Here is a 27,643-nt window from a genome sequence, read left to right as displayed (position 1 = left end):
GCTTACCAAGCTAAACCATGGTCCAAGCAACCCACCATCAACCTCCTCAAGATCCCCACACCAGCCACTCACTTGCTACAGTTCCCCTTTCCCTACATTCCTTACCTAAACTGTGCTTAGACTGTGTTTACAAGTGACAGCAATTTGTACAGTACTAGAAATAGAAACTAAATCAATAACAATAAGAAGACGGCTTGATAGCTTCACTTCAATGCACCAAATGCAAACTGTGAAAGCACATAACATAAATGTAAAATTTGATTGCATGAGCAAATCACAATTGTAGTATTCATGCGAAATAGGTCAATAAAAATAATCAGTTCATATTAATGTCAACTGAAATGAAACATTTTATTCTACATTTAGCAGCTAAATTGCCCAGCCCTATATTAACCAAGACTATTACACAATAAAAGTCTTTTTTTCTTTTCTTTTCTTGTTTTTTTTTTTTTTTTTTTTTTACAGCATTACTGTCAGTGTGTCTGTGTGTGACAGGTAAAGTGTTTCTAGCTTTTGATGATTTTTGTAATTGATGATATAACAGTCAGGTAGACAGCTCTCCCTGTACTTAGAGTTCCCACGTGCCCCAGGCCTGTCATTTAAAAGCTGCCTGTACCTCCAGCTTCCTGCTTTGGTTTGTTTAAAGTGAGAATTCCTACATCATGAAGAGGACGTGCATGTGTGTGTGTGTGTGTGGGTGTGTGTGTGAGTGAGTGAGTTTGTGTGCATGAAAAAATGTATATGCATCTGTGTCTATAGGTGTGTGTCTGTGAGTGTAGCAGCAGCCTTAGGCTCAGTCTGCTTCCTCTCCCTTCACAGTTCCAAATAAACATCACTGGTCCAATCTACCATGTTTGTCTCTCTGTTTATTTTTCTCTTTTTCTACCCGAAAACATGCACACCTCCCCCATCTCCTGCTCCCATAATCCACTGCTCTCTTTGCCTTACTCTCTCTAAACACATGGCTCACTGTATATGCATATTATGTGTGAGTGTGTCATTATAACAAATAATAGCTCATTTAGCATTTAGAAGCAGCATATAAGCATGGGAAATAGTTTATAACACATTATATTGTGGCTAAAATCAGGACTGAGTGTTCACTGGTGTACTGTGGCTGTCAATAAGAATTATTGTATTATTATAACTCCTCCTAAATAAGTGCAGCAGCTCAATAAACTGATAATGGTAAAACATAGCTGTAACAATAGAAAGTATGTCTTCATTGGTATACTGCTCCAAAAATACAGTGCAACACATCTGCTTGTAACTATATTATAGTGTGGTATAAACCATTTTTGAATTGTACTGTGTTCTCCTTATACTGTAAATGAAGTTCCAAATAATGACTCCAGTCAGTGATGTGATGAAACAATGTTTCAAAAGCAAAGAAAACTTCTCCTTTAAATATGCAGTTTGCAGAAACAACACTAAAAGCTCTTTCATGTCATTTTAGCTTTTTTTTTTTTTTTAAAGTGACAAAATTCCTCTTTGGTTCTAGTTTGTCAGTTGTGAATATTTGCTGCTTGCTTGTCATATGTGATTGTAAACTGTCTCCTCTATTTCCTGACAATTTATAGACACCAAAAATAATTGTTTTTTAGACAAAATAAGCAAAAATAAAGAATGTAAAGTTACGACCTAATACAGAGGAGCACATGGAAGAGCTAGCAGCTGCTGCTCTACCCCAAGTGCCATGTAAGTGGCACGTATCTGTCTATGGGCTCATGTTAATTGTGATCCTTCCCATCATACTAAGCCTTCTAGGACCTGCCGCTGGGAAATTTGGATCTCTGTCGATTCACCTGTAAATCACCACTGCTTCCCCACCCAGCGCTATGCTCATAACTGCAGGGCTAAACAGCCATCTAATGACTTCTCAGACTGCAAGGTAACACTGTAACAGGATTTTTAAAAAGGTATCGTACAAACTAACATCTGCATCAGGGTTATTGCTTTTATTTCTTTCGATCAGCGTATTTTTCTTGTCCACAGTCCAATATAAAGAATCATCTAATCATTGCATTCTACAGTTCACACAGACTGCTGCCACCAAACAATTCCAGGAGCATCAGGCATGGTGTTCGCATGAGATGGTGTTTAAAATTCCCAACCTACGGCCAACTCCCCCTTTGCCAGGAATTTTGGTGTTGAGCTCATAGAAGAATTTACAAGGATATTGTTTTCACTCTGTTTTGTCAGGGGCTACACTGTCCAAAAGGTACAATTAATAAATCAGGCAGTCAATTCAGAGGCATCAGTTTAACATGGAATACCACAATTCAACTAATCAACCTCTGCACTGCTGCTGCAGATCACCAACACACAATCAGCAAATGGGAGCAACTGGGGTTTCATCAAAGGACACATTAACTGTTTTGATTAAGTGACATCTAAATAGTTGAATGCAGGTAAGGTCGAACTCAAACTCTTCGTTGACAAGCCAGATCCTCCATTTCAGAAATTTCCAAACTTCTCCAAAATGGAAACAAGCCTCTGTAATCTACATGCATGTTGAGCCATACCTGACTAATGCTGTCATAGCTCTCCACATCATGACAGATCAGGAACATTTACTGGGAGGGCTGCTTCCCAACTCAAAATTGGGAGCTTGCAGGCCAAAGTTTTGGTTCTCGGCTGGATGTGGTTCAGACAGAGCTGTGAAGCACAATAGAGTGGAAACATACCATAATGGAACAAACAATTGTTGCTAGGCTTTATTATCCCCAGGCGAGTGTCAGGGAGACAGAAATGAGCCGCGAGCGGACACTTACCATACACAAAGCAACAATCTAACACAAACCGTCTCTCCTTCTCACACACATACAGCTACTTGCACACACACACACACACACACACACACACCAAACAGTTGTGTGTGTAATAGTATGTCTCTACCAGAGTATAATTTAAGAAGCTAGCTAAAGCCCAGAACTCCCTACTATTGTAGTTATGGTGAATTTGATCTGTCAAGGTGAGATCAGCTGCCAACAACGTGTCTAATAATCCTGGTAACCTTCCTCAGTAAACTGGCTGTCACTTGCCAGGATACACATCATCACATACACGTCAATGAAAAGCTCTACTGAATTCAGCTCCACAGATGAGGTCAAAAAGTACCATGAACAGATGTGATAAAAGTGGGGTCTGTTTACCCTAATTTAGAAGACATGTGCAATACATACACAGCCACACATACTTTAATGTTAGTTCAGATGTGCTTACCAGACAGCTGCTAGTTCATAGCTCAATAAAAGAAGTTGTGAAACTGTACACTAAATTCCACTGACTAAACTTTAATACAGTGTTTAAAGTCATAGCTGATCAAGGTGAAGTTCATTTCAGATATTTTAGATACAGTGAGGTAGTTTAGTCACACACAAACAGCTGCAGACACCAGATGCATAGTTGTTGATATTATGCTACTTTTCAGGTCTACCCAGCATGTGCACTACTACCCTTGTAGAGTAGCTGTTACACAAAAAATTATTTTTGATTGCATGCCGATATCTGAAGAGGGGTCAGCACAGACTTTTGCAGATTTGTGGAGATTATGAAAATGACACATGTAGGCCCTGACATGCACTACCAGTCAAAAGTTTGGAGACGCCTTCTCATTTAATGGTTTTTCTTTATTTTCATGACTATTTACATTGCAGATTCTCACTGAAGGCATCAAAACTATGAAGTATGATATACGGAATTATGTAGCAAACAAGCAATTGTGAAATAACTCCAAATATGTTTTATATTTCAGAGCCCTCAAAGTAGACACCCTTTGCTTTGACTATTGCTTTCCAAACCCTTAACCTTCTCTCATTGAGCTTCATGAGGTAGTCACCTGAAATGGTTTTCACTTCACAGATGTGCCTTGTCAAGGTTCATTTGTGGGATTTCTTGTCTTCTTAATGGGGTTAGGACCATCAGTTGTGTTGTGCAGAAGTCAGGTTGGTCCACAGTTGACAGCCCTATTTGACAACTGTTAGAATCCATATTATGACAAGAACCAAACAGCTAAGTAAAGAAAAATGACAGTCCATCATTACTTTAAAGAACTGAAGGTCAGCCAGTCTGAAAAATTGTAAAAACTTTGAATGTAACCCCAAGTGCAGTCACAAAAACCATCCAGCTCTATGACCAAACTGGTTCACATGAGGACCTCCCCAGGAAAGGAAGACCAAGAATCTCCTCTGCTGCTGAGGAGAAGTTCATCTGAGTCTCCAGCCTCAGAAATAGCAAGTTAACAGCAGCTCAGATTAGAGCCCAGATAAATGCCACACAGAGTTCTAGTAGCAGACACATCTCTACATCAACTGTTCAGAGGAGACTGAACCAATCAGGCCTTTATGGTCAAATAGCTGCTAAGAAACCACTACTAAGGAAAAGCAACAAGCAGAAGAGATTTGTTTGGACCAAGAAACACAAGGAATGGACATTAGACCAGTGGAAATCTATGCTTTGGTCTGATGAGTCCAAATTTGAAATCTTTGGTTCCACCTGCCGTGTCTTTGTGAGACCAGAAAAGATGAACAGATGGTCTCTAGATGCATGGTTCCCACCATGAAGCATGTAGGAGGAGGTATGATGGTGTGAAGGTGCTTTGCTGGTGACACTGTTGGGGATTTATTCAAAACTGAAGGAACACTGAACCAGCATGGCTACCACAGCATCCTGCAGCGACATGACATCCCATCTGATTTTCCTTTAGTTGGACCATCATTTATTTTTCTGCAGGACAATGACCCCAAACACACCTCCAGTCTGTGTAAGGACTATTTGACCAAGAAGGAGAGTGATGGAGTGCTGCATCAGATGACCTGGCCTCCACAGTCACCTGACCTAAACCCAATCCAGATGGGTTGAGATGAGATGGACCACAGAGTGAAGGAAAAAGGACCAGCAAGTGCTCAGCATCTCTGGGAACTCCTTCAAGACTGTTATAAAACCATTTCAGGTGACTACCTCATGAAGCTCATGGAGAGAATGCCAAGAGTGTGCAAAGCAGCAATCAAAGTAAAGAGGGGCTATTTTGAAGATTCTAAAATATAAAACATGTTTTGACTTATTTCACAATTCTTTGTTTACTACATAATTCCTTATGTGTTCATTCATAGTTTTGATGCCTTCAGTGAGAATCTACAATGTAAACAGTCATGAAAATAAAGAAAAAAACATTTAATGAGAAGGCGTGTCCAAACTTTTGACTGGTAGTGTAAAACTGCAGTTTGCCAGAGGGGTTCTGAAATAACCAGTGGGAGAGAGAAAAAGAAAAAATTAAGTTGCTACTTGAGTCATTGGAGTTGGCATACTGTATCTCATGAATAAATAGCAAAAAAAAAAAAGAGCTCTGCCCTATTACATGTGAATATAGAATGTGTCAGCATAGTATTGCAGCAGACATGTGGCAGATGGGAGAGGAGTAGGCCATGACAGGGAGTACGGAAACAAAATATGTAAGGAGATTCCTATGGGGCACTGGGATACTGCTGCTATTCCTGTCCAGGAGAGGGACAGAAGACAAGTGTCTGATTGAGGATTTCTGGATGGGGTGGAGGGTGGTGTGGTGGTGGTTAAAGGCTCAGGACAGCCGGCCAGAGCAGGGCAACAGAAATATACCACAAGCATCTTCACTGCTTGTTTACCTTGAACATCCCTCTGACAGGAGTAGGAATTACACATGTTGACATAGTAACTGCTCTAATCTAGAAAATAAACAGAACAGGCATGGAAGAGAGGACTGACGAATAGGAAGACCTCAAGGGCTTTAGTAATAATTAGAAAGAAGGTAATTTGTCAGTATCTTATTGTATTTAATAATGCTTTTTTTATTTAGTCTTAATAATGAATTTAATGCATTACATTCTACAGTTTACAAAATGGAAAATGAATTCACGGAAATTCCTGTTTACCTTCCCATATAAATAGTAATTTGTGGTGTGGTTAGGTGGTTAAAAAGCAGTAATTAACCATACAAAGTAAGAAAACTATCAATGGCTGTCACCTGAATTTGTTTCCCCTCATGTGAGTGATGCCAAAATGTTCATAAATAGTTTAGAAGTAGAGGGAAAGAGAGAGGGGGTAAGAAGGCATTCACATGTTGGCTTATGGGGTTTCCAGTGGGCAAACACACGTCTATTTCTGCATCTCTTTCACTCCTCTCTCTGAACGTTTACACAGAGAATCCTCTAACATCCTGACACTGGCTCCTAACATGCCTTCACACTGACCACGCCGACACTGTGAGCACCCGGGGTGAAGAGGGACGGGATAAAGGGGAGGTCACTCTGTCACCGCCTCTTCCTTTACTTGAACTCTCTCTCCTCCCCCTCAGTCTTCACCCCTCACCACATTCCTCAAAACGTCCCCTTTTTGAAGAGATGACAGACGACTGTCCTCTCATCTGTCTTTGCGCTTTACTGCCACACTGTCCCCATTCACGGCGACATGCATGTGAGTATTGTGCTTAGAGAATGTGTGTGAGGGTAGAGGGAAGCAGAAAGCAAGCCCTGCTCACCTCGGGATCACCGCTCCTTCAGTGCCCCTCGCCACCGCAGATTGAGGCCATAAATTACATGTGACAGAAATAATGGGTGAGGGATGCCAGGGTAGCAGGGTCAAAAGACTGTACGAAATCCGATCGACATGAAATGGATGCCAGACACGCATGTCACAAGCGTGTTTGTCGCTGCCATTGTGGGTGTGGAGGGTGACTGACCAAGCATGTGATCCTGAAATTCTCACACAGGGTTCCTCATAAAAGAAATTACTTTTACGCTTTTGACATTCAGACAACAGCAAAAAACAATGATGTAAGCAAGAAGATGAACTCAGTTCTCGCTTTCTATGTCACAGTCTTACCATCAGAGCGGTGAATGCAGGTATGCTGGTTGTCACTGAGGAAGAAGCCGTTTGTGCACTGACACTCGTAGCTCCCCATAGTGTTCACACACACTTGTTGGCATCCACCGTTGTTGTCCAGACACTCGTCCACATCTGTTTAGAGGGAGGGACACAAAAGAGAGATAAAGGAGAGTGAGGGAGTTAAAGCTAGTCATGGCAGCATGGTGGAATAACGGCCTATTAGGCTTCATAAATAAACATGTGTCACTGACAGTTTATATGCTGGGAAATGTCTGATGAGAGGGATGACATGAGAGTCATGAATGTGACGGTTATACACAGGCACACGCATGTACACACACACACACACACACACACACACACACACACACACACACACACACACACAGAAGACATGATGTCCCAGCAGGCTAATAGGCTGACCCTGGTACAGTAGAAAAGCAGGTGACTGAATCAAACTATTGGCAGTAGATGGTAACACAGCTTTGTCGATATGAGTCTCTGCAGTGTGTGTGTGTGTGTGTGTGTGTGTGTGTGCGGTATGTGCACATACTTGTGCACAAGTATGTTTATAGGACCCCACTGTGCAGCAGAAAGGCCTGTAAATTTCCAATGGGGCATTTTGATGGGCCTGAAGTGAAGTGGAAACATGTAACACCCTCGACTGACTTTAACAGGGATCAAACAGGGCCGCCCCTGTGCATATGTGTGTGTGTGTGTGTGTGTGTGTGTGTGTGTGTGTCTGACCAGGGTGACTGCATTGTGTTTAGTCTGAGGTGCTGTGGTTGACCTAGCACATGGTGCAGTCAGGCTAACCAAACACAGAGATACTGTTGACAAGCAAGAGGGAACAGACAGTCACACAAAAACACCCATAGCTGCAGCTTGGTTTCTATCATGCAGAACAACCTTATTTTAACTGAGCCTATAATACTTTAATCTAACAATTACCATCAACCAAGAGCAAGTGACACGTGACCAAAAGTCCATCTTCAGTCATTGATTTGAACCACAAAATCTCATCTTTTTGTATGAAAGTTAAATATTTAGAACTGTGCTCCATGAAAATTATCCCTTCCTGCCTTTGACCTCTACAATGTTGCTTGTAGAAGGTGTGGATGTAGTCCCCGCCCTTCTGTTGAACCACCCATCCCCATACGCTGCAGCTCGAGCACATCAGCTGACCTACAACTCTGCTCAAACACCACAACACTACTCTACACCACACAATGGCAAATTATAATATTAAAGTAATTCAGTCATACATGTTTGGAATGTGTGCATGTGTGGGTTTTCTCCATGTGCTCCAGCTTCTTCCCACAGTCCAATAATATGCTGAGGTTAATTGGTGATTCTAAATTGTCTGTAGGTGTGAATGTGAGTGTGATTGTTTGTCTCTATATGTAGTCCTGTGATAGACTGGTGACCTGTCCAGGGTGTCCCCTGTCTTCACCCTCAGTCAGCTGGGATAGACTCCAGCCCCCCACGACTCTAATGAGGATTGAGCAGTGTATAGATAATGGATGAATGGATGTTTGAACTGAAAACAAATTGTGAAGAATAATGATACAGAAGGACCCACTCTCATCTGACAGGATTAATTCCTCAGGTTTGTTACATATCCAGCCATAGAGGTCTGAATCTGTGTTTCTGAGACTGCCAGCAAATTGTGGTAGATTAACAAGATAAAAACATGATTTTCACTAAAGCAGCTCTTTAAGAGACTATAGTACGTCAGGAAAATTTTCCATCTCAAAAAAGCTCATGGTGTTACTTTTAATTACTTTTCACTTATCATCTTAAAGTCGCTGTATGTTTGCTATTTCAAATATATCCAGGGCTGAACAGAAAGCGTTTCATTCATTTTTTAAATTTATTCTGTGTATAGAGGAACTTTACGTCAGAGAGTGGAACCCTATTCTGTAATCTTAGTTAATACAAGAAGCATAGCACACCAAACCTTCTGAGGGCAGAGGAAATTCTACATGCAAGCTTCTAACAACTGTGTCTGTGTAAATTACAGAAATAGTGGGCAAGCTTGAAAGGAACTTGTCTGCAAACCATGTCATCTGACCACATCTGAAGGCCAAAGTGTTTACTACACTTCTAAATGGCCAAACTCAAAGGCATGGTGAAAGGTCTGTCATCACAGAGATGATAATCATTTAGGGTAACTGCGCACACTTTGGAGAGACTGGAACAGATTTATGGTGCTGCGCTTAATTATACATACGAAACATGACCAAAGTCGCTGTATTTAGACTCAACATGACATTAAGAGGGACTCTCTGCTTGACACTCCGGTCCAATTAGTTCATCAGTCTAACAAGCATTTTAATTGAAGTATACAGCATTCAATGACATATGCTAAGAGCTAGCGGTGAAACGGAACAACAGCTGTTACTTAGTGTAGATACTGATTCACTAAAAACCACCACTGGATGAGAGAACAGAAGAAAAATAATTTCATCCATTGCAGTTTAATGGCATGCTGTTATTTTAAAGAAACACTATATATTTGCAACAAAACTGTAAAATCTGAAAGCATTGTTGTGTGTGATTCGGTTTAGTTGGGAAAATAAGTTGACTTAACATAAGGATATTTCATCAAAACCACTTTATTCTACATGTTGCGTTGTTTTTATTTTTAAATACCAAAAACTATTTCCCGTAACCAGATTCTACCTTAAAGATATGATTTACTAAACTGTCACTAACAGTCGCAGTAGACAAAAATGCATAAAATCCCCAGCTGGACTGGAGGCTGTGTTTACAATGAGTAGATAGGACACACAAAAAAAAGAAATCCTATTACGTCTGCACCGCCTGTAGACACCGTGGTCTTATTATCACACTTGAACTTGTTTTATGGCACTTTTCCAGGTTGTTTTCTCCTGACTAGATCCTTGCTTGTGCTCCATCTACTCTCAGATGTGCCTCGCTTTGGATAAAAGCGTCTGCTCCATGAAACTGTACAATTGTTGACAAGGATGGAAACAAATTAAAGATGTAAGTAGTAAAATACCTATATTACGTGGAGCTACCATTTTTTCCAGTACTGGTAACATCTGTGAACACTTAGAAAGATGTTGGACATGTTGATTTCAGTTTCTTTTTTTTTTTTGTAAAATTGATAATCAAAGAAACTTTTCTTTTTTCATGATTTATGGCCTCGTAACTTGCTATACTGCACAAAAGACTTTCTACTTCTAGTCATGGTTGTGCTGCTTCCATAGAGGTGCAGGGCTTTATATTGCAGAAAAAATGACCCTACAGGAAGGAAAAATGTGACAGGAGGGGAAAAAAATGCCCAGAAACTGCTTTGGGCTAAGAGGTTTAAAGGTCTCTTGATTCTTCTCGAGACTTTGTGTCACTTCAGCCCTGACTGGTTTGGCAGAGACATCCAAATGCTTGTGTTCTTCCCCCATCCATCCCCAGAATTTTACCCAAACTCACTGGGGACAGCCTCATTCAGCCTCAGTGAATCTGCTCTAAGTTAGGCTCAATATTGAGAAATCAGTTAGGGTTTCGCTTCTATTCTGGTTTGAAATGAGTCACATTTTTCTACAGGGCCATCAAAATGCTGCTCTTTCAGGAACAAAGTCCTTGGTTTACCTTCAGCATTGTGGTTCATTCCCTCACACAGACAGCCAGAAACAAATACAACACACCACGAGCTGGACCATATTGCTATGACTGTATAATGTAATGCCATGGTGTGTCATGACAAGTCACACCCACTTCATCATGTGGTTGGCCAGCTATGGGGGGTGAAAAGTGACAAAGGGTTTGATCTTTTCACATTTGTTATACAAGAATTTCTGTTATGCTTTACATGTACAATCAAGGGCAAGACTGTGAACAACTTTCAGGAGAGACTGTTGTCCCTGCAGTTTTCCCTGTGTTCAACAACCTTGCATCTCCTTGACAGACCTGCCTCATTGGAGGGCATATTAAGCCAGCTTTCCCCCTGTGTCTTTCCGTCCTGACCCTCTAAGCTCTTTACACTTCCACTGTAGACTATCGCTAAGGTTTTCACTTGCGGTGCTACCTGGAAAATTATTTCTCTACTTTTAGAAGGTGATGGTGGGCTTGTTAAACCCTGAGGAGTGAACGGAGCCTTTCAGAATCTTGTTAACAGTGTGTGGAGTAGGAGGGAATACTTTACTGTCACGTTAGCCCTGGCAGGAGACAGGATTAGTGGAAGGGGAGTGAAAGAAGACTGAGTCCTATAGCCTGTCTATGGGCAACAATACAGCTTACGTTTTACTAACACGACACCCCTGTAAACACAACCCAAAGCATATTTTGACACTTCATGCCTTTTCTCTTGTGTTTTATGAGTGTAACTATACTATCAATGTGCCTGAACACCTCCCGTGTAAACACGTATGGAGCATTAGAACTGATGCTTTGCTCATCCTGCTCCTTATACAGACAGCGTGCTCAGTTTTCATTGTACAAGGAGCCTACTAAAACTACTACAAACCTATCTGCTAGCCACAAAAATGAGTTTGTAAAAGGTTTTTTTTGTCAAGATCTTCTTCCTTTTCCCATATTTTCTCCTTCTCTTCACTATTTACTGAAGCAGGCCCCTATACTGAGTTCAGGAGAAAGGAGATCAGCTCCAAGGGGATCTTAAAAAAACAGGAACAAAACAGGCGCCAGCCCTGACGCTCCTCCAGTTACAGAGCCCTAGACTATGTTCATTTAAAGGGAGGCCGTAAAAACAGAGAATAGAAAGAAGGTGACTGTGCACAGTGCAGAGATGAACAGATTCCGCTGTAACACTATAGACAATACATCTGTGCTGGTGGGAGTTACTGCAAATGGTTGTTACAGCTTCTGTCAAACAGCTGCCAACTGCTACATCTACTATATTTGAATATGCAGCTGTCTCCCAAAAAATCCACTCCTATACACCTAAATTGCATTCACATGTACATTTTGAAAGGGACATAATTTCATTTTGAAAGAAACATTTTCTCACTGAAAGACTTCCAGTCTGAAAGAGCCACAAAGTCCATGTAGAGAAGTAGGAGGGGAGAATGGAGGCTTAGTTAGCACCAGATCTTTTACCCAGGAGACTTAAGTTTTGACTTCACTCATTTGCTTTCAGTTTTCAGTCCCGGCTTGGTTAGTTTTATGCACTAAAACTATGTAGTTAAGTTTAGAAAAATATCACACAAAATGTTTGGGAGACAGGAATGTAACGTGCTGAGGTCTGCCTTGGTAAAGTATTTCAAGAATTAATTGTCTTTAGTTTTATTGTTTTTTAAATAAACAAACTAAACTAAGTGTACTAAAGACTACAAGCAGTCAGAAGTCAAGTCTAGTCAAATTAATTAAACCTTCTCCAAATCAAAATTAGGAAAAGGTACACCTACAGGTTTAGTTCAAAAATTTCCAATCATTTTTGGAACTGACTTAAGTGTTAAAATCATTGTCACTTACACAAAGAACACACCTAACTGAGATTCTAACCTTACTAAGAGATGTGAAATAACAAATTAGAATTCTATTCACACTGTAATTTTGCAGGCATGGTGCCAGTTTGTGGTAACAACAGCACTGAACACAAATCTAACCAAACTGCCCTATTACATCAGCTGCACTGCTTTTTCACTGAATGTAAGGATGGTGCTTGAATGATGGTCCAATCGGCCTTAACGCTGACTTCATTCTGTCCTGGACTCATACAGCCATAAACTTGTGGTCCATGTGTAAATATAGTGGTCTATTACTACCACAGAAGTCCTGGTGTCCTCGCTGAACCCTGGGCTTTGTTTTCACTGCACTTCCTAACACTATTTCAGGCAAATCTCATGGTTTAACGGATGTCATCGACATGACTGATGCATTTCATTTTCAGGCTGGAGGGGGAGAGAGAGACGGAGAAAGAGAGAAAGAAGAAATGCAGCAATCTCCAAGTCCAATTGATCTCTGCCAAAATTTCTAGATAAACACAGACTACGGGGCCATTTTGCAAGTTTCAACTAGGGCTCCTCTGTTTTGTTTGGTTGTGCTTGTGTAAACTTGTGTAAAATTTTGTTTAGACACAGTGAAGATGTGCTTCACACATTGAAGGGGGGCTGAAAGGCTGTGGGAGACAATGGAGGTGACAGGACAAATGGAATGTAGAGAGATACAGGGAAAAGGGTGAGGGTGGAGGCGCTTGCAGGGAAACCAAGTGAAATGCTGCATATGCATTTACAATCTAGCCGAACACCTCTAACACAAGGACAGCACATAGCAGTACACATATGTGGAAGGGTATGTAACCTCCTTCTGTTACTGTGACACAAGTTACTGTATGTCTTTATGTTCTGTGTCAGCTGTGATTTTTTTTCACTTGACAGGTTTCAAACATTCATGAAACAAGTTGCATGAACATCTCTAGAAACTCTGATCATGAGGCAGGGGAAAGTGAGGGAAACCACAAGTAGGAACATCGCAATGTGCCAAAAGGTGAGAAACTCATTCATTTGGGGGAATTTGTGGTTTATTACAGAGCTGAGAGACATGTCTCTGACATTTCATTGCTGGAATTAGTGCTTCTTAGTTGTCTGCCTCTGCCAGCCAGTCAAGTTGCAGTTTAGATCCAAGTCTGTCCAGACTCAGCTGTAGAGACACTGAAGTGTGTAAGATCAATAGAAGGAACAAAAACAGTCAAATTCCTTGTTTGTGTTCAACTGTTGGCCAAAGCTCTGGAAGAACACAAAGTTGTATCCATGACAGCAACACTTCAAATAGAGATGTTGCTGCAAGAAAGGCTACAAATTCTAAATGTGGATTTTTCATCCACATCTTCAACCCAGCAGTACAGAAAATTTGAACAATCACCGCCTACTGGCTACTGTACATAGACAGTAGATTAAGTGCTGATTCTAAATTGACTGTAGTTGTGAGTGTGCATGGTTGCCTGTTTTTTTCCAGCCCTGTGATGGATTGTCGATCCGTTCATCTCACCTGCCTTTCACCCACTGCCAGCTGGGATAAACTTCAACTCCCTGTAACCCTGACAGGATAAAGGGGCTATAGGTGATGGATGGATGGATTGCAATGTCATAGTGATGTTGACCTTGGACTTTTTGGATAAAAAATGTCCTTATTTATCATATTATCTTATAAGACATTCATGTGAAATTTTGTCATAATTAAATTCTTCACTTTCAGTTGAAAATGGGTTTTGTGACGTCACAGTAGTCTTTGACCACCAAATTCTAATCAGTTCATACTGCAGTTCAAGTGGACGTTTGTGTTGGATGAAATGAAATTCCCTCAGGTGTTCCTGATAAATTGCATTCATGAGGAAGGGACAGACAGATGGACAACCTGAAAACATAATGCCTCCAGTCTTGGCTGTCAGCAGCACAGAGGCATAAAAATACTCACATGCCCATAGTTTATGTTCCCTGAAAAGATTTACGGTGACTGTAACTGTCAGGTCCACAGCACAGTTCTGCACAAACATGCATTCTTAACTTCATTTAAAACTGATGTATGGCGTCTTAATTAGTGGGTATCAACCAAAGTTACAATGCCATGAATGACATTTTCTCTTTGTGCTTTCTTAGACAAGGTTTTCTTATTGAGCCTGGCACTGAAAATAGTAACACAAACAGGCAACTTTGTATGTAAAAAAAGCATTCAGACATTTATCAGATCTTATTCTCATTTCCCTGCACTGTTTCCCTGTTACGCTGTAACTGAAGGAGTAGGAAAAACAGAAGGAAATTTTGTACCCTAAAACTTTGGAATAGATCCATTTCATTAGTCGAACTTACATATTTGAAGCTTCATATTAGCTTTAAATCAATGTTAAAATACTTCTTTGTACAGGATGGGGACTGCAGATTTTGGGGATTAAAGACAGACTTTTAAAAATTGTGAACCTATCCTTTGAAATACTGGTAACATATTTTTTCATATGCACACACTTCTGTATCTATCTCCTGATTCCAGTAACAGCCCAGATGAGATCAAACTTGTGCTGAAATAAGACATGTTATCATTCGCTGCTGGTGAAGGCGTGCACCTATGATCTGGTTCTAAAATGTCTTCATGTCATTGCTTTGCAAATAAGCATGTTGTAAGAGGCAGAACATGTGCTTTGCTCCTTACAACAAATCAAGTGGGGTTTATTAATGCAGAGTTGATAGCTACATGTGAATTTGTCAAATTTCAGCTTGTCCCTCCCCCTTCCCATTTCCATCTGTCTTGTCCTCCATGTCCTCTGTGGTACATGTTGGACCTCTCTGTGACACGCTGTGGTCGATGACGCCCCGCTGTGCAGCCACCTCTCAGATCTCGTGAAATGAAAAGGACATGTCGGAAGGAAAACAAACTCATGCGAGCACACCAGACGTTCACAGAAGGCACCAAACCATCAACACATTGAGCACAGCTGTGTCCACGCCGAGACCAAATAAATAAAGTCAAAATCAAAAGGAACTGAACAGGACCGCTCTTTAATCAGAGCACAAAAAGGCAATCTTAAATCAATTAGTGCCCTCACTTGTTGACATGGTGCATCTGGGAGATGATGGAGCGACTTCCTGCATGCTCACGCAAACTGATGTCTTGTTTTTTTTGTCTACAATCTGCAATTTTCCAAAGTGTAGTTTGTCATCCAAGGCTCATTCAGAATACCACAAGGTTCTGAGGTTTCTGAATATCATGCTTTGGGTCTATTAAAAGCCACGAAGTCTTTATTGTTTTTTACATGCAGGCCCAGACCGTGTGAGAAAAATGGGAAATAAATTGAGTGTGAACTTTGACGGGGAAACAAACAAGTTGGACAAAAATGTTGTTTTCAAACGAAGCTTTGAATGGTGACTTAACTCTGAAGTAAACTTATTACTTTCCACTGAGCCTCAGTCTTTATCATCTGCAGCTCCCGCTGCTGTCAAACGAAGCAACCTGAACCCAAAGCTAATCTGCTATTGAGACAGATGTGTCGCAGGGCTTGACGTTATATTCCCAGCTATGATTAATGAGTCAGAAAGAAAAGCAGTGATTTTTAGCAAGTTCTACATTTGTACCAGTTATGAACGACATATGACTTTAATTTACAACATCTTTGAACTCATCACAGCTGATTCAAGCCACAGTAGTGACATACAATGTTATGACAGCTTGTAACATGAGAGTCAAGACACTTTCTGCCTGTGGATGTACATAGACCACCACTATTAATTGTGTGTAAATGGCATGAGAGAAGGGGTGTGTATGATGCTGCAGAACAGAGTGCCTTCTCATCTATACGGTAAATCTCCTGCTGAAAGAGACACTTGAGAGTGAGACATTATAACAAACACTGTGGTCCTTGCTGATGGGCAGCATGAAGATGAAGGTCGGAGCTCAGCTTAAACTGCGGTTTGACAATAGGCCGACATGTCAGTCTCTCAAAGTTGTGTTTAGATGGTTACCACGCATCACAGGGCGCTGTTTACCTCCGTAGTTAGTGATGACAGTAAACATAAAGCATCAGAGAGGCTGGTGACAGTACGGTCTCCATGAGTCAATACACAGGAACGCAGTCTGCAGGGTCGCATATCTTCTCAAAGTGGGCTAAATATAGACTGATCCTACGTAACACGCATCATACCTGATAAATAACCTAATCCTCTGGACGGCACGTCCACTGCCAACAAATCTTATTTTCCTTTTTGGTTTTATGGGATTTTAAATGTGAGATTCAAGGATAACATTCCAAAATAATATATATCACACTTGCAAAAACAGAAATAAAGCAGGCATCAGGGTAAGCATATAACACAGGCTTCTATTATGAGTCATGTCAACACCTATGCTTACGAACTGGCTGGTTTTGTTTTGTTTCTGAAAGACTGACTGTCTGGTGCACATCAGGAAGCAACTTTCTTTGCTGTTTTCTAAAATGAACAAAAAGAAATTTGAAGAAAAAGCAAGAAGCACAAAGACAACCAAGCAACCATACCTTAACAAATGTCAGTGATCAAAAATAATACAATTAAAAAGCAATAGTGACATCAAGTGTCACTATAAACACTGATAAAATTGTGCATTCAGATTGCAAAAGACATAATTTCATATTGTGTAAAATTACATACACAACAATGGTGACACATACAAAGGCAAAAATGAAAACAAAAAAGAAAATGTCAAACGGAGCACTTCTGTTGTTTATTCATGGCCTGATTTCCGTATGAGTTGCAGAAGAAACTTAATGTTGCTTCACCTCTGTAACATTAAAGTATCATCTAATATCAAGCACACAATATATTTGTAATTATTTGATGGGTTCAGTTTGGCTGAATGTGTTGTAATACCTTATACCATGTGGTCTCGTCAAGGTCAAGCAACCAAGCGCACTTAAGGAGTGTGTTTGACAGTTTGAGAAGAAAAGTCCTGTCTGCCTGTCAGAGTTTTTCAGACACAGCCCAGACCTATCACTGCAACAACCAATAGCTGTCCATCAAGTGCTTGGATGCTGCCTGATACAGGGATATACCTTCACCATCCATTGCCTAAATGTAGTATGTTCAAGTGCTGCCCAAGGAGGAGGAGAATGGTTCCCTCTTTTGTTGTCCCAGTGGACAGAAGACTCATTTGCTTTGGTTTTCTCAGACTCCAGGACTATATGAAACATTACTAGCGTAAGATGGTGACACACAGTACATGAAGAAGCCGGTGCTAAAAGAATGAGAAAATGTGTGCTTGATAGTCTACTACCTACCAGGTGAGGAAAGCCAGACAGTTTTCAGGAATTTGGACTTTTCCATGCTTTACTAACAGTTTCCTTTTGAAATATTAATTTCAAAAGGAAATACTGTATTTTAACTACACTACATCAATTTAATGATATATAATCAACATTACTTGTAGCTTTACAGATTAGGAGATACAAAACATATATGCTCACCTTCCACATGTGACATCTGGCAGAAGTATAGTTGCTGTATTGTATAATACTACACAGAAGTAAGTACAGTAGTTAGATTTTTGCTCCAGTTCAACTCGCTGTTAAACTTGAAAATGCTGAGTAAAGATAGAGATAAAATAATCCTATTGACAATACTGCATTCACTACTTTTGCTTCACTTTGAAAACAATACTTGTAACAGTGTGTACAATGTAGTATTGCTACATTCGCTTACAATAAAGAACTGCCACAAAACAACAAGATTCAGTGTTGGCAAGGACACCAACTTTTGGCAGTGTTTGGACATCTGTTGAGAGATGCATTCAGATTCTTGTAGACTTGGTGAGATAACTAAATTTCCATCATGTGAACTCGAGCAAATCCTTTTGTACTCACGGATGACATTTCACGTCTTTGACTTCTTTATTTTTTTACTTGCTGTTTGGTTAGGTTTAGGTACCAAAAATAGTTCTTAAGTTTAGGAAAATATCTTTGTTTGGGTTCAAATACAACTCTCTGGCAACATATTTGAAGCTTCTCCTCCATTTCATGGGTAACCAGGGTTACGAGTCTTGTCAAATCTAATATACAGGTAATATAGGTTGGCTGTGGACGGAAGGCAATAAAATAAATGGCAAAGATATGTTGATTAGAAACATATTTGTGATATGTCACAAACAAACATAGTCTTAAAAAAAACAATTAGATATCAGTCAAAAAGTCAGCAGACAGAGAGGAAATGCTAAATAAGATAGAGGAAGAAAAAAGGTGAGATAAAGACAGAAAAGAGACAAATTTACAGAGAGACAATGGAAAAATAGGTGGAGCACGGCATACAGTGAGACAATAAAAGGCAGAAAGTAAAATAAAAAAACTCTGTTAGAAAAAAGGAGACACTGGGGGGCAATACAGGGAAAAAGCTACGGAATAGAAGACTACAATAATTGAGAAATACGCCAGTCTGTTACAGCCTTCCAAAAATAAAGATCATCTCTCTTGAAATGTAGAAATTAAGTAAATAAAAATGTAAGATGGAAGAAAGAAAAACAGAACAAAGAAACAGAGGACATATGGTCGTATGGGTAGACAGAACAAACACTGAAGAATAAAAAAAGAAGAAGGCAACGAAATAAGAACAAATGAAATATTGTTGAACTCGTTTTGATTGTTCAAACAAGAAGAAAAGAAAGTGAAAATGAAGAAGAAAAAAGGACATTAGAATGAAAAGATGAAGAGAAAAGAGAGACCATGGAAGAAAGACAAGGCAATGGATGGATAGAATTTGAAAGAAGGAAAGAAATGTTAATGAGAGGGGAAAAAGAATGATGCCATGACTGAAACTAAGGATGAAATAAATAAAGTAATACAAATACAAAAATAGGAAAGATTAAATAGTAAAATAAATAAGCAAAGCAAAATGAAAAGAATGTAAAAAGAAAGAAAGGAAAAAGTAGCAAATAGCCTGCACTGACTCTGATAGTGATCACACACATCATGCGTCTGATTTCACACTTTACTGCCTTGTTTGAACTCAGTAATCTGGTTTTAATTAGCAACACTTCATTACAGCCACATTCAGTCAACATCTAATAAAGCTCATCTCGGGGTTAAAGACAGACTCAGCTGCACTTCCTTTAATGACCACTACATGCTGACTTTAAAGAATAGATTCCAACTTATTTTACACTTGAGTAAAAACATCCACGATGGCTCTCTGCAAATAAGTGCATGTTTTTTCAAGCAAGACTTTTCGTTCTAAGCAGTTAACTCTAAGCAGATACATTTATGACACTTAAGAACTAGGAAAACTCCTACTATGAGGCTTTATCAGTGTTAGATGTCTTAGCTCAGCATTTTCATCTATCAGCTTATGTGTGCATTTTCAACTGCACCTACCAAAAAACAAGAACAGAAACAAAGACAACAACCATAGGGATTTTTTGGGGAAAAAAAGAGATTTTATTCAACTTTACAAAAGTAAGAAAAAGTTAACTGATAAAAGATACTACATTGACACTACCGTTCAAAAGTTTGGGGTCACCCTGACAATTTCATGTTCTGCATGAAAACTCACACTTTTATTCATGTGCTAACATACCTGCACAAGGGTTTTCTAATCATCAATGAGCCTTTCAACACCATTAATTAACACAATGTAGCATTAGAACACAGGAGTGATGGTTGCTGGAAATGTTCCTCTGTACCCCTATGGAGATATTCCATTAAAAATCAGCTGTTTCCAGCTACAATAGTCATTTACCACATTATCAATGTCTACAATGCATTTATCATTCATTTAACTTTGTTGTCACTGAAAGTAAATGCTGTTCTTTCACAAATAAGGACATTTCTAAGTGAGCCCAAACTTTTGAACGGTAGTGTACCTACCAATAGTGAATGGAGATTAATTTCCATTTACTTTTTTGAAGATATTCTGGAAATTAAGTTGGAATTTGCACTACATTTAGATGAAAACTGTCTGGGAAAACAAAAACTTCTATCATTTTTAGGAAAAATGTTCCACTGGAATCTGAGTATGAGCAACAGCGATTGCATAAATGTTAAAAACGTAGTGAGAAAAAAATGTGATCTATCCTTTATATCATGTTAGAGGTGTTTTTTTGTTTTGACTAATGACTTTCTAAAGCCACATCATCAAACTGTCATGACGGACACATGCTTGTCCCACCTCTGCCCCACCCTATTTCCCAAATTCATCTGTTTCCTAACGCCTAATTCAGAGCTCAGAGGTCACACATGCTGCAGTACATTCTTCTTCTCTACAGTTCACATAACAAGTGTACTTTAGCATTACTACGGCATGTACAAGGTCCAAATTACATAAACCTCAGACCTAACAATTTCAATTCAAAGTCACCTTTTCAAGATTTACCATGCAGACAATGATACAATTCATCAGAATAACATTTTGTCAAATATGAAAATTGGAATTGAGTCTGCTTGTTTCACATTAATATATATTAAAATATATTTTTGCATATTTGCATCACTAAAGCTATGTTATTGACACATTAGATTGCCAGACAGTGAAAACTAGTTATATGCACATGGTGCAACAAATTTATGTACATCATGTACTATCAGTTGCGTTGCTGAGCTATTCCCTGGCACAACTTTGCATTTACTGTGTTTTCCAAGGAAAAAATGAGGCAATTCCCCTCAATCATCTCTGCAAATTAAAACAGGAAATATCTCTGAAGCTGTAGCATTAGCTCAACATTATATAACTTTAAAGTGATATTTGAATTAGGTTAAACCTTGTTCTAACTTGTCTGACACTTGGATTCCTGCTGTTGAAAAGCTGCTCAATCAGTGACATCATGTCTACATTCTTCAAATTAGCTTGTGAGCAAAATGGTATGATGATGGATGTGCATGATGGCAACAGTTACAAAAAGAAGCCAACAGAACATCAAGTTTCTCCTCCAGTAGAATTAACACATCATTATGTCTCCTGTGATGGAACCGGCAGAGACAGACATAGAATACAATACAATGCTTTTCAAATGTACACATCACTGCGCAAAACAAGAAAACTGCTTCAACCTAGATGTAAAACAGGCCATATTCATTTCATGTAACACTTTCAAACAAAACTTTCTAAACAGTAATATTAGCCTGTCAGTGTTCATTGTGGTGCAAACATTGCAATTTAAAGCTTTTAACAGCTGATATTGAAGATGATGTGAATATCATTGTTTATCCCTAGATAAAACAGTTTAGTTTTTTTCCTCAAGATCTGATATCTCTTTTAATTTCATAAAATGATTGTTAGTTGTAGACTAAGAGACAGAACTGGACAAGGGCTCAAGGGAGACTAAGAATGTGTTAAATGCGACTAAACATTTTCATTCAGAAATTTAGCAGGCCTGTGTGAGTGTCTCTGGTCAGCACATCCAGGTAGATAAAATCACTACGCTTTAGCTGAGGTAAATCATCTGACGTTAGAGCATATTATTTCACTCTTTTCAAACTAATTTTTGATCACCCACCTGTCTGAGCAGTAACCGAGTGAAGACTAGAGGCTTCTCTGTGCACAACAGCCTAGTAGAAACTACCATATGTGAGGCATTTACAGAACACTGGCAAACTGTAGCATCTACCGAGGCCTGTGAGTGAATAAGGAACATCTGCAAATTGGAGTGTCTGCAGGTAGTCTGTATTTGATGCGTTGTAGGGACATCAAAAAACAACCAAGCTTCAAAAGCTTCAAAAAACAACCAAGGTTGCACTTTTTTCTCTAAACTTCATGAGTCTCTGAATGCACCTAAGTCGAAACGTGCCTCCCACCACCGAAACTAAAAGTTCCACCTGTGGTAAACACTGAACTATGATAACAACGGTGCTTTCGCTGTTGGACCAACGATGTTCCAAACGCTAAGGAGCACATGAAAACGCTAGGTCACCAGTGCAAAAAGTTAGTCTGATGCTCTGGAGCTGGACTAGTTGATTAGTATTTAAAAGGTTTGGCAATAAAATTTGTGCTGACAGTAAAAAAATTTCTACTCTTTATGGGACTTTTAAACTTTTGCAAACCATTCGTTGTTAGAGCAGCCAGTGCTTAAAATGTTTACTCTTTCAACATCAAGCAAAGAGGCAGTGAATTGTTTGTACTTTCATTAGCATCTTTGGCAATGTTTGTGCATAAAGGAAAATATCAGTTCTGATGGTGGGGCACCTTTAACTCTTGTTCAAATCAGCTGTCTGAAAATCATTCCTGTGAGGTGAATGCACAACTCGGCAGCTACTCTGCACTGTTGGCTGCTGCTATTAGCACTCCATCTCTCACTCAATCTCTCCAAAGGTTCAAAGAATGAACTACAACACTTAAAAATGCCAAAACATATAACACCAAAGACACATGGGCATCCAAAATGACACTTTTTATGTTTTAATTGTATTTTGTTCTCATCAATCGGTGGTGGAGGACTGCCAGGATGAAATGTGTTTGAGCACATCCATGTAGATCTATGTGACGCACGGGGCAAAAAAAAACATTAGTCTGCTGACACAAAGTCAATAGCACAACACTAAGGCTAAATGGGCTGGATCTGTCAGTAATAAAACACAGCCAGATATCTGAAGGAGAACTCTTCAACCCTGACTACCCTCCCTACACTTCAGAGAAAGGAGCATAAAACAGCACAAATCATGGAAACCCTCCAAACGATGACAGAGGGACTCACTGCGAAAGGCAAACTGAGCCAGACAGGCTTAAGAGATGCAAGGACACACACACACACACACACACATATGCACACATGCTTCAGCATACCTTTAAGCACAGACATATCTGCTTACAATCATACATCTGAATCCCATGACTCCCAGACATTCGTCAAAGCACACCACTCATAGATTAACATTAGGTTATACTAAGAGACATAAATTGAAAGAAATCTCTAAAAGAAATCAATGCATTTATAGAAACAGGCTTCCAATAGGCCTTTTGAAAACAAATGAAGGTGCTTGATATTTTACAACTCAGAAATGTGTCATGTTTCAACTTTTTGTCCCTCAGTCGCCACGAGCATCAACGCATCTAGAAAACTTTCCATTGTGCCATATGAAGGTACATATAAGTCAACGATTCTGCCAGTAAATACCAAGACCTTCACGAGGGATAACTTTGAACATTTTGCATGTCCATGGTTATTAAAGTCTGCCAGTTTCATGTCAGTTGAATGTGGGAACCCTGTTAAACAAACAGACATGAAAGAGAAAGAATGTACTGTATATATATATATATAAAGACCATTCTTACCCAGACAGTTGTGTCCATCATGGGCCAGCATGAATCCATCGTAGCAGGTGCACCTATAGTTGCCTGGTATGTTGATGCATTCGTGGACACAGCCTCCATTGTAGTCATTCTCACATTCGTCCATGTCTGAAACGAAAGAGTGTCTCTGTTACTGAAACTTCAATTAGTTGATTTCAATTGTTAAAGGTGTCAGTCTCATTTTACATAAATTAAAGTTTTTAAAAAGAATGGCAGAATCAACTTGTATTTGACACTTCCTATACATTAATATTTGTATTTTTTTGTTTCATTAACACTACAGTGTTATTTGATCATCAGAAAAATCACTGTAAATGAGCCAGACTTAGCTCTACAGGCTAGCTTCCATCTGTTCAGCTTGTTTCCTAAAACACCTAAAAACAAGAATTAGATGACAATTTGACCAAATAGTTTTCAAATGCAAATAAAGAGAATGTTTTAATCAGCATCAATCAGTTCCCAACTTGTCCTCCATTTAGCAGGCCTGTGATCAATAACATAAGCACAATCCTTGCAGTTGTAAATCTAATCAGCAGTTGGAGCTAAGAGGAGCTCTTACTGGCTGTCACTTGTCTTTGCTGGGTTCAGATGAGTGCCCTTGAAACTTTCAAGACTGCAGACATTACTCATGTCTGGACATGTCAGATATGCTAAATTAAGTGGCAGGTAACAGTGTTATTACAATATGTTGAAGGTATTCTTGCTATCGTTAAAAAGTACCCTCTGCAGCATTAGAGTGGAGATGAGGATGGGGGCAGCTGGTTGAGGGGGTTGAGGAAGGAGAGAAGATTGTCAGTCAGTGTTTATTCGTCTGGGGATGCTCCCCCCACCTCCATGCTGAGCCAGCGGAGGTTTTCACAGGAGCTGCTTGCAAGTGGTTGCCATGCGGAGCCACTTAAACAAACAGTCCTCCCCCTCCGTGTGAACAGCAGGAGATCCAGCATGAAGTTAGGAAGACCCCAGCCCACATCCTCCTCCTGCCTCTGTACTAAGGATGACACAGTGCAGGTATATGTGCTCTGGTTTTCTCGATTCCGGTACTCAGACGTTTGTCTGTTGTTGTCCGTGGACCATCTTGTTCTCTCTGTCTACCTGACTCCCAAACTCTTCCTCTTTCTGCCTCCTCTCATTTCAATCTACACCACGAATGCTGTCTGTCAGCATTCACTTACACACCTGTCTGTCTGTCTGTCTGTCTGACTGTCTGTCTGTCTGTCTGACTGTCTGTCTGTCTGGCTGTCTGTCTAACGGCCCTTCAGTTTGTCTTGTCAGTCAGTTTGAGTTACATAGCAGATATCAATGAAGACATTCTGAGACTGAAGTCACTGAGGAACCCCCTCACCTCTACCTTACAGGTGCAATCAGTGAAACACACACACAAACACACACACACACACAGTGCTAAAATGCAGCCTGGGTTCACTTAAGTTCTCCACCAAAGATTTTATGCACACAACTTTGCGCTGTTAACTTTTTTTTTAATCTAAGAACCAGATTTTTTTATATGGTGGTTATTTATTTAGGCTCATGATTTAACCAGGAGAATTTCATACCAGTCTAACTCAGAAAAAATACTCCAGTTGTGATTAACATGATATTTATCATGAAATAAATAAATTGGACTTTCCCTCCTGGAAATATATCAATATTGTAGTACAATATAATGTAGTACAACATAGTAAGGAAATAATGGGCACCAAATGCTATCACAGATATATCAGTATCTATTGTCCAACATAATTTTATTAAGGTGGTTAATGACTCTTTGCAGAAGAAAACACCTTTTCCAGTTAAGTTCTGATGTAGCCAACATTGACGGATGAGCTGTTTCTGCCTCTTTCATTGTCTTACTCTCCAGAAAGCATTTGCAGCTGACATGAAAGAAAACCTACAACTTTCCCAACTGAAAAGACTTCTTTTCATTTTTCGCTAATAAACGACCAAGGTTTTGTACGTTTCTTCTTCTTCTTCAAAGTTTCTACAGGTTAATGAAACTGGTTTTGTTTCCAGCTTCTTCTACTGTGTTTATTATAGCCATGCACAATGTAGTCGACACCACCACCTTCTGACGACACAGGACAGTCAAGTTTATCCACTTCAAAGCTCTTGATGGAAGCAAGACTATTTCAGTTTTTCTTGTCTTATTTTTGTGACATTTGAAAAGTCTGCTTTAAGTTTGTTTGACAAATTATATGGAAACACAGATATTATGTGTACATGTAGACACTGCTGTGATTAAAGCATTTTTTTTCATATTAAACCTCTGGCCCAACATATCAGCAGTGAATGACTGTCCACGATCTACTATCACTAATATCAGGCTGACAAATGAGTTGAGGCTTTATTTTTGTTTAGAGTGCAGAGTTTCTCAAGAAGTGAAGGATGTTCAGTGGCTCAAATTGTCAGGTTCATCAATGGTATCAAGGCCAACAGCACAAGGCAGGAGAGTGACAGTGGCAAACAGCACTGATGGGCAACACATACACAAACACAGTGACATAACATTGGATGTAGATGCTGACCAGATAGACACACTTACTCACGAAAAACTAACACACAGCATACACAGGAACGAACACCAGCGCAAATGCAATCGCACACTCAGTGAACAACACACATGTGCATGCTAACTAACATGCCGCAAGCACAGACATAAAGATTTACGAATGAACACATTTACACAATACATTTGCATAAAAATGAAAAACAAGACACGCTCCCCACACTATTCACAGAGAAGTTCACAAACGCGTCCTTTCCCATGATTAACGTTGTGATGTTGGCTTTAGTATCATCACTTTGAAGAGTCCAAAAGCAGGCATGAACAATAAAGATGAAAAGATCCTCATCTGAGAGGTTTCACATGGTTAGAAATCATCATGACAAAAGCCAAATCAATGCCATATTCTGCACCATGAAGCACCACAGACATGTTTACCGGAAGCCAATTATGCAGGCCAACACACATGAGCACATTTTAATTCTGTTTGTCTGATCTCTGACAAAAGAATCCTGCGTCTGTGCTTCAAGGACCACTGCAACATGATTGGGATTAGATGAGAAGATTAATATCATCCCATTACATCCAGTGCTGTGAAATTAAACGGTAACCAGAGCCCTCTTCAAAAACTTTAACATGACCAAATAGCTTTAATTGAGCTGCATGTGTAAGAATAGAGAGAGTTCATTTTACAAGGAGAAAAACATAACAAACACCAAAAAAATCCAATCATGGTGGAATTGTGCTTTAAAGAGCATGAGCCTTGTGTATACAAACTCCTTACAGCCATTACTGGCTCATCCTAAAAAGCATTTGCAACCAATTACGTAGAGTTTGAACGGGCGTCTGTTTGGGGAAAGGTTGTTTGGACACTTTACTGTGCTGCCAGCTCAGATGGTGTGGTTCAACATGATGTGCTCTGCTTTCCATCTGTCAGGAACAAAGACAGAAGGTAAAGAGTAGACCTAAGGTGCATGAGGAGGGAATGAGCCTCACCACTGATAGTGAATGAAAAGCTGCAGGTGCCTGAATCACTCCAAACAACATGAGCGAAAGTACATTTATTAAAATTCAAAATGTGTTTTTGTTTTGAGAGCACTAAAAAATTATTCTCCTGAGCAGATAAAATGATTGTAATGCAACATGGTGTTTGTTAGGAGATAGGAGGACCATAACTTTCCAACATGTAAGATTTAGGTTTATCTTTTTTCAAGTGGATGTTGGACAGACTGATGTGCATCAGTGCTACATATCCTTACTCTTACTCCCTAGTATGAGTTAAGCCCAAGAACACAGAGCTCATCAAACGTCCTATAAAGCATCCAACAGAATCATTGTGTTAGAACTTCTCTAAAAAAAATTGTCATTTTCCAGGCTGCTCCAAACTTCATCAGATAATGCTGGTGACACAGACATAATAATACAGCAGTTTTAAGGCTTTTTCAGACATGGCTTCATTAATTTGAAGTAATTAATGGAGTTCTCTATTATTACATGTGTAAATTCACACAGCTTTCTTGCTTTGGAGATGCTCATATGGATCCTGGTGCTGTATGATGCTGCATGTATTTCA

General features: G+C 39.6%; 1 protein-coding gene across 2 annotated transcripts in view; it reads right to left on the bottom strand.

The window, feature by feature from the left end:
- Positions 1 to 27,643, bottom strand: part of scube1 (signal peptide, CUB domain, EGF-like 1) — a 118,495-nt gene that overhangs the window by 72,168 nt on the left and 18,684 nt on the right. For both annotated transcript variants that reach the window (XM_023299765.3, XM_023299766.3), the window contains exons 3-4: positions 23,553 to 23,678; positions 6,859 to 6,993 (exon numbers count right to left, since the gene is read on the bottom strand). In XM_023299765.3, coding sequence (XP_023155533.1) covers positions 6,859 to 6,993; positions 23,553 to 23,678 — 261 coding nt within the window. The remainder of the gene's footprint in view (positions 1 to 6,858; positions 6,994 to 23,552; positions 23,679 to 27,643) is intronic.

This window comes from Amphiprion ocellaris, chromosome 21 (assembly GCF_022539595.1).
Source record: "Amphiprion ocellaris isolate individual 3 ecotype Okinawa chromosome 21, ASM2253959v1, whole genome shotgun sequence".
Lineage (NCBI taxonomy): Eukaryota > Metazoa > Chordata > Actinopteri > Pomacentridae > Amphiprion > Amphiprion ocellaris.
Note: the sequence above shows the minus strand (reverse complement) of the source record. Positions and strands in the feature narration are given on the sequence as shown.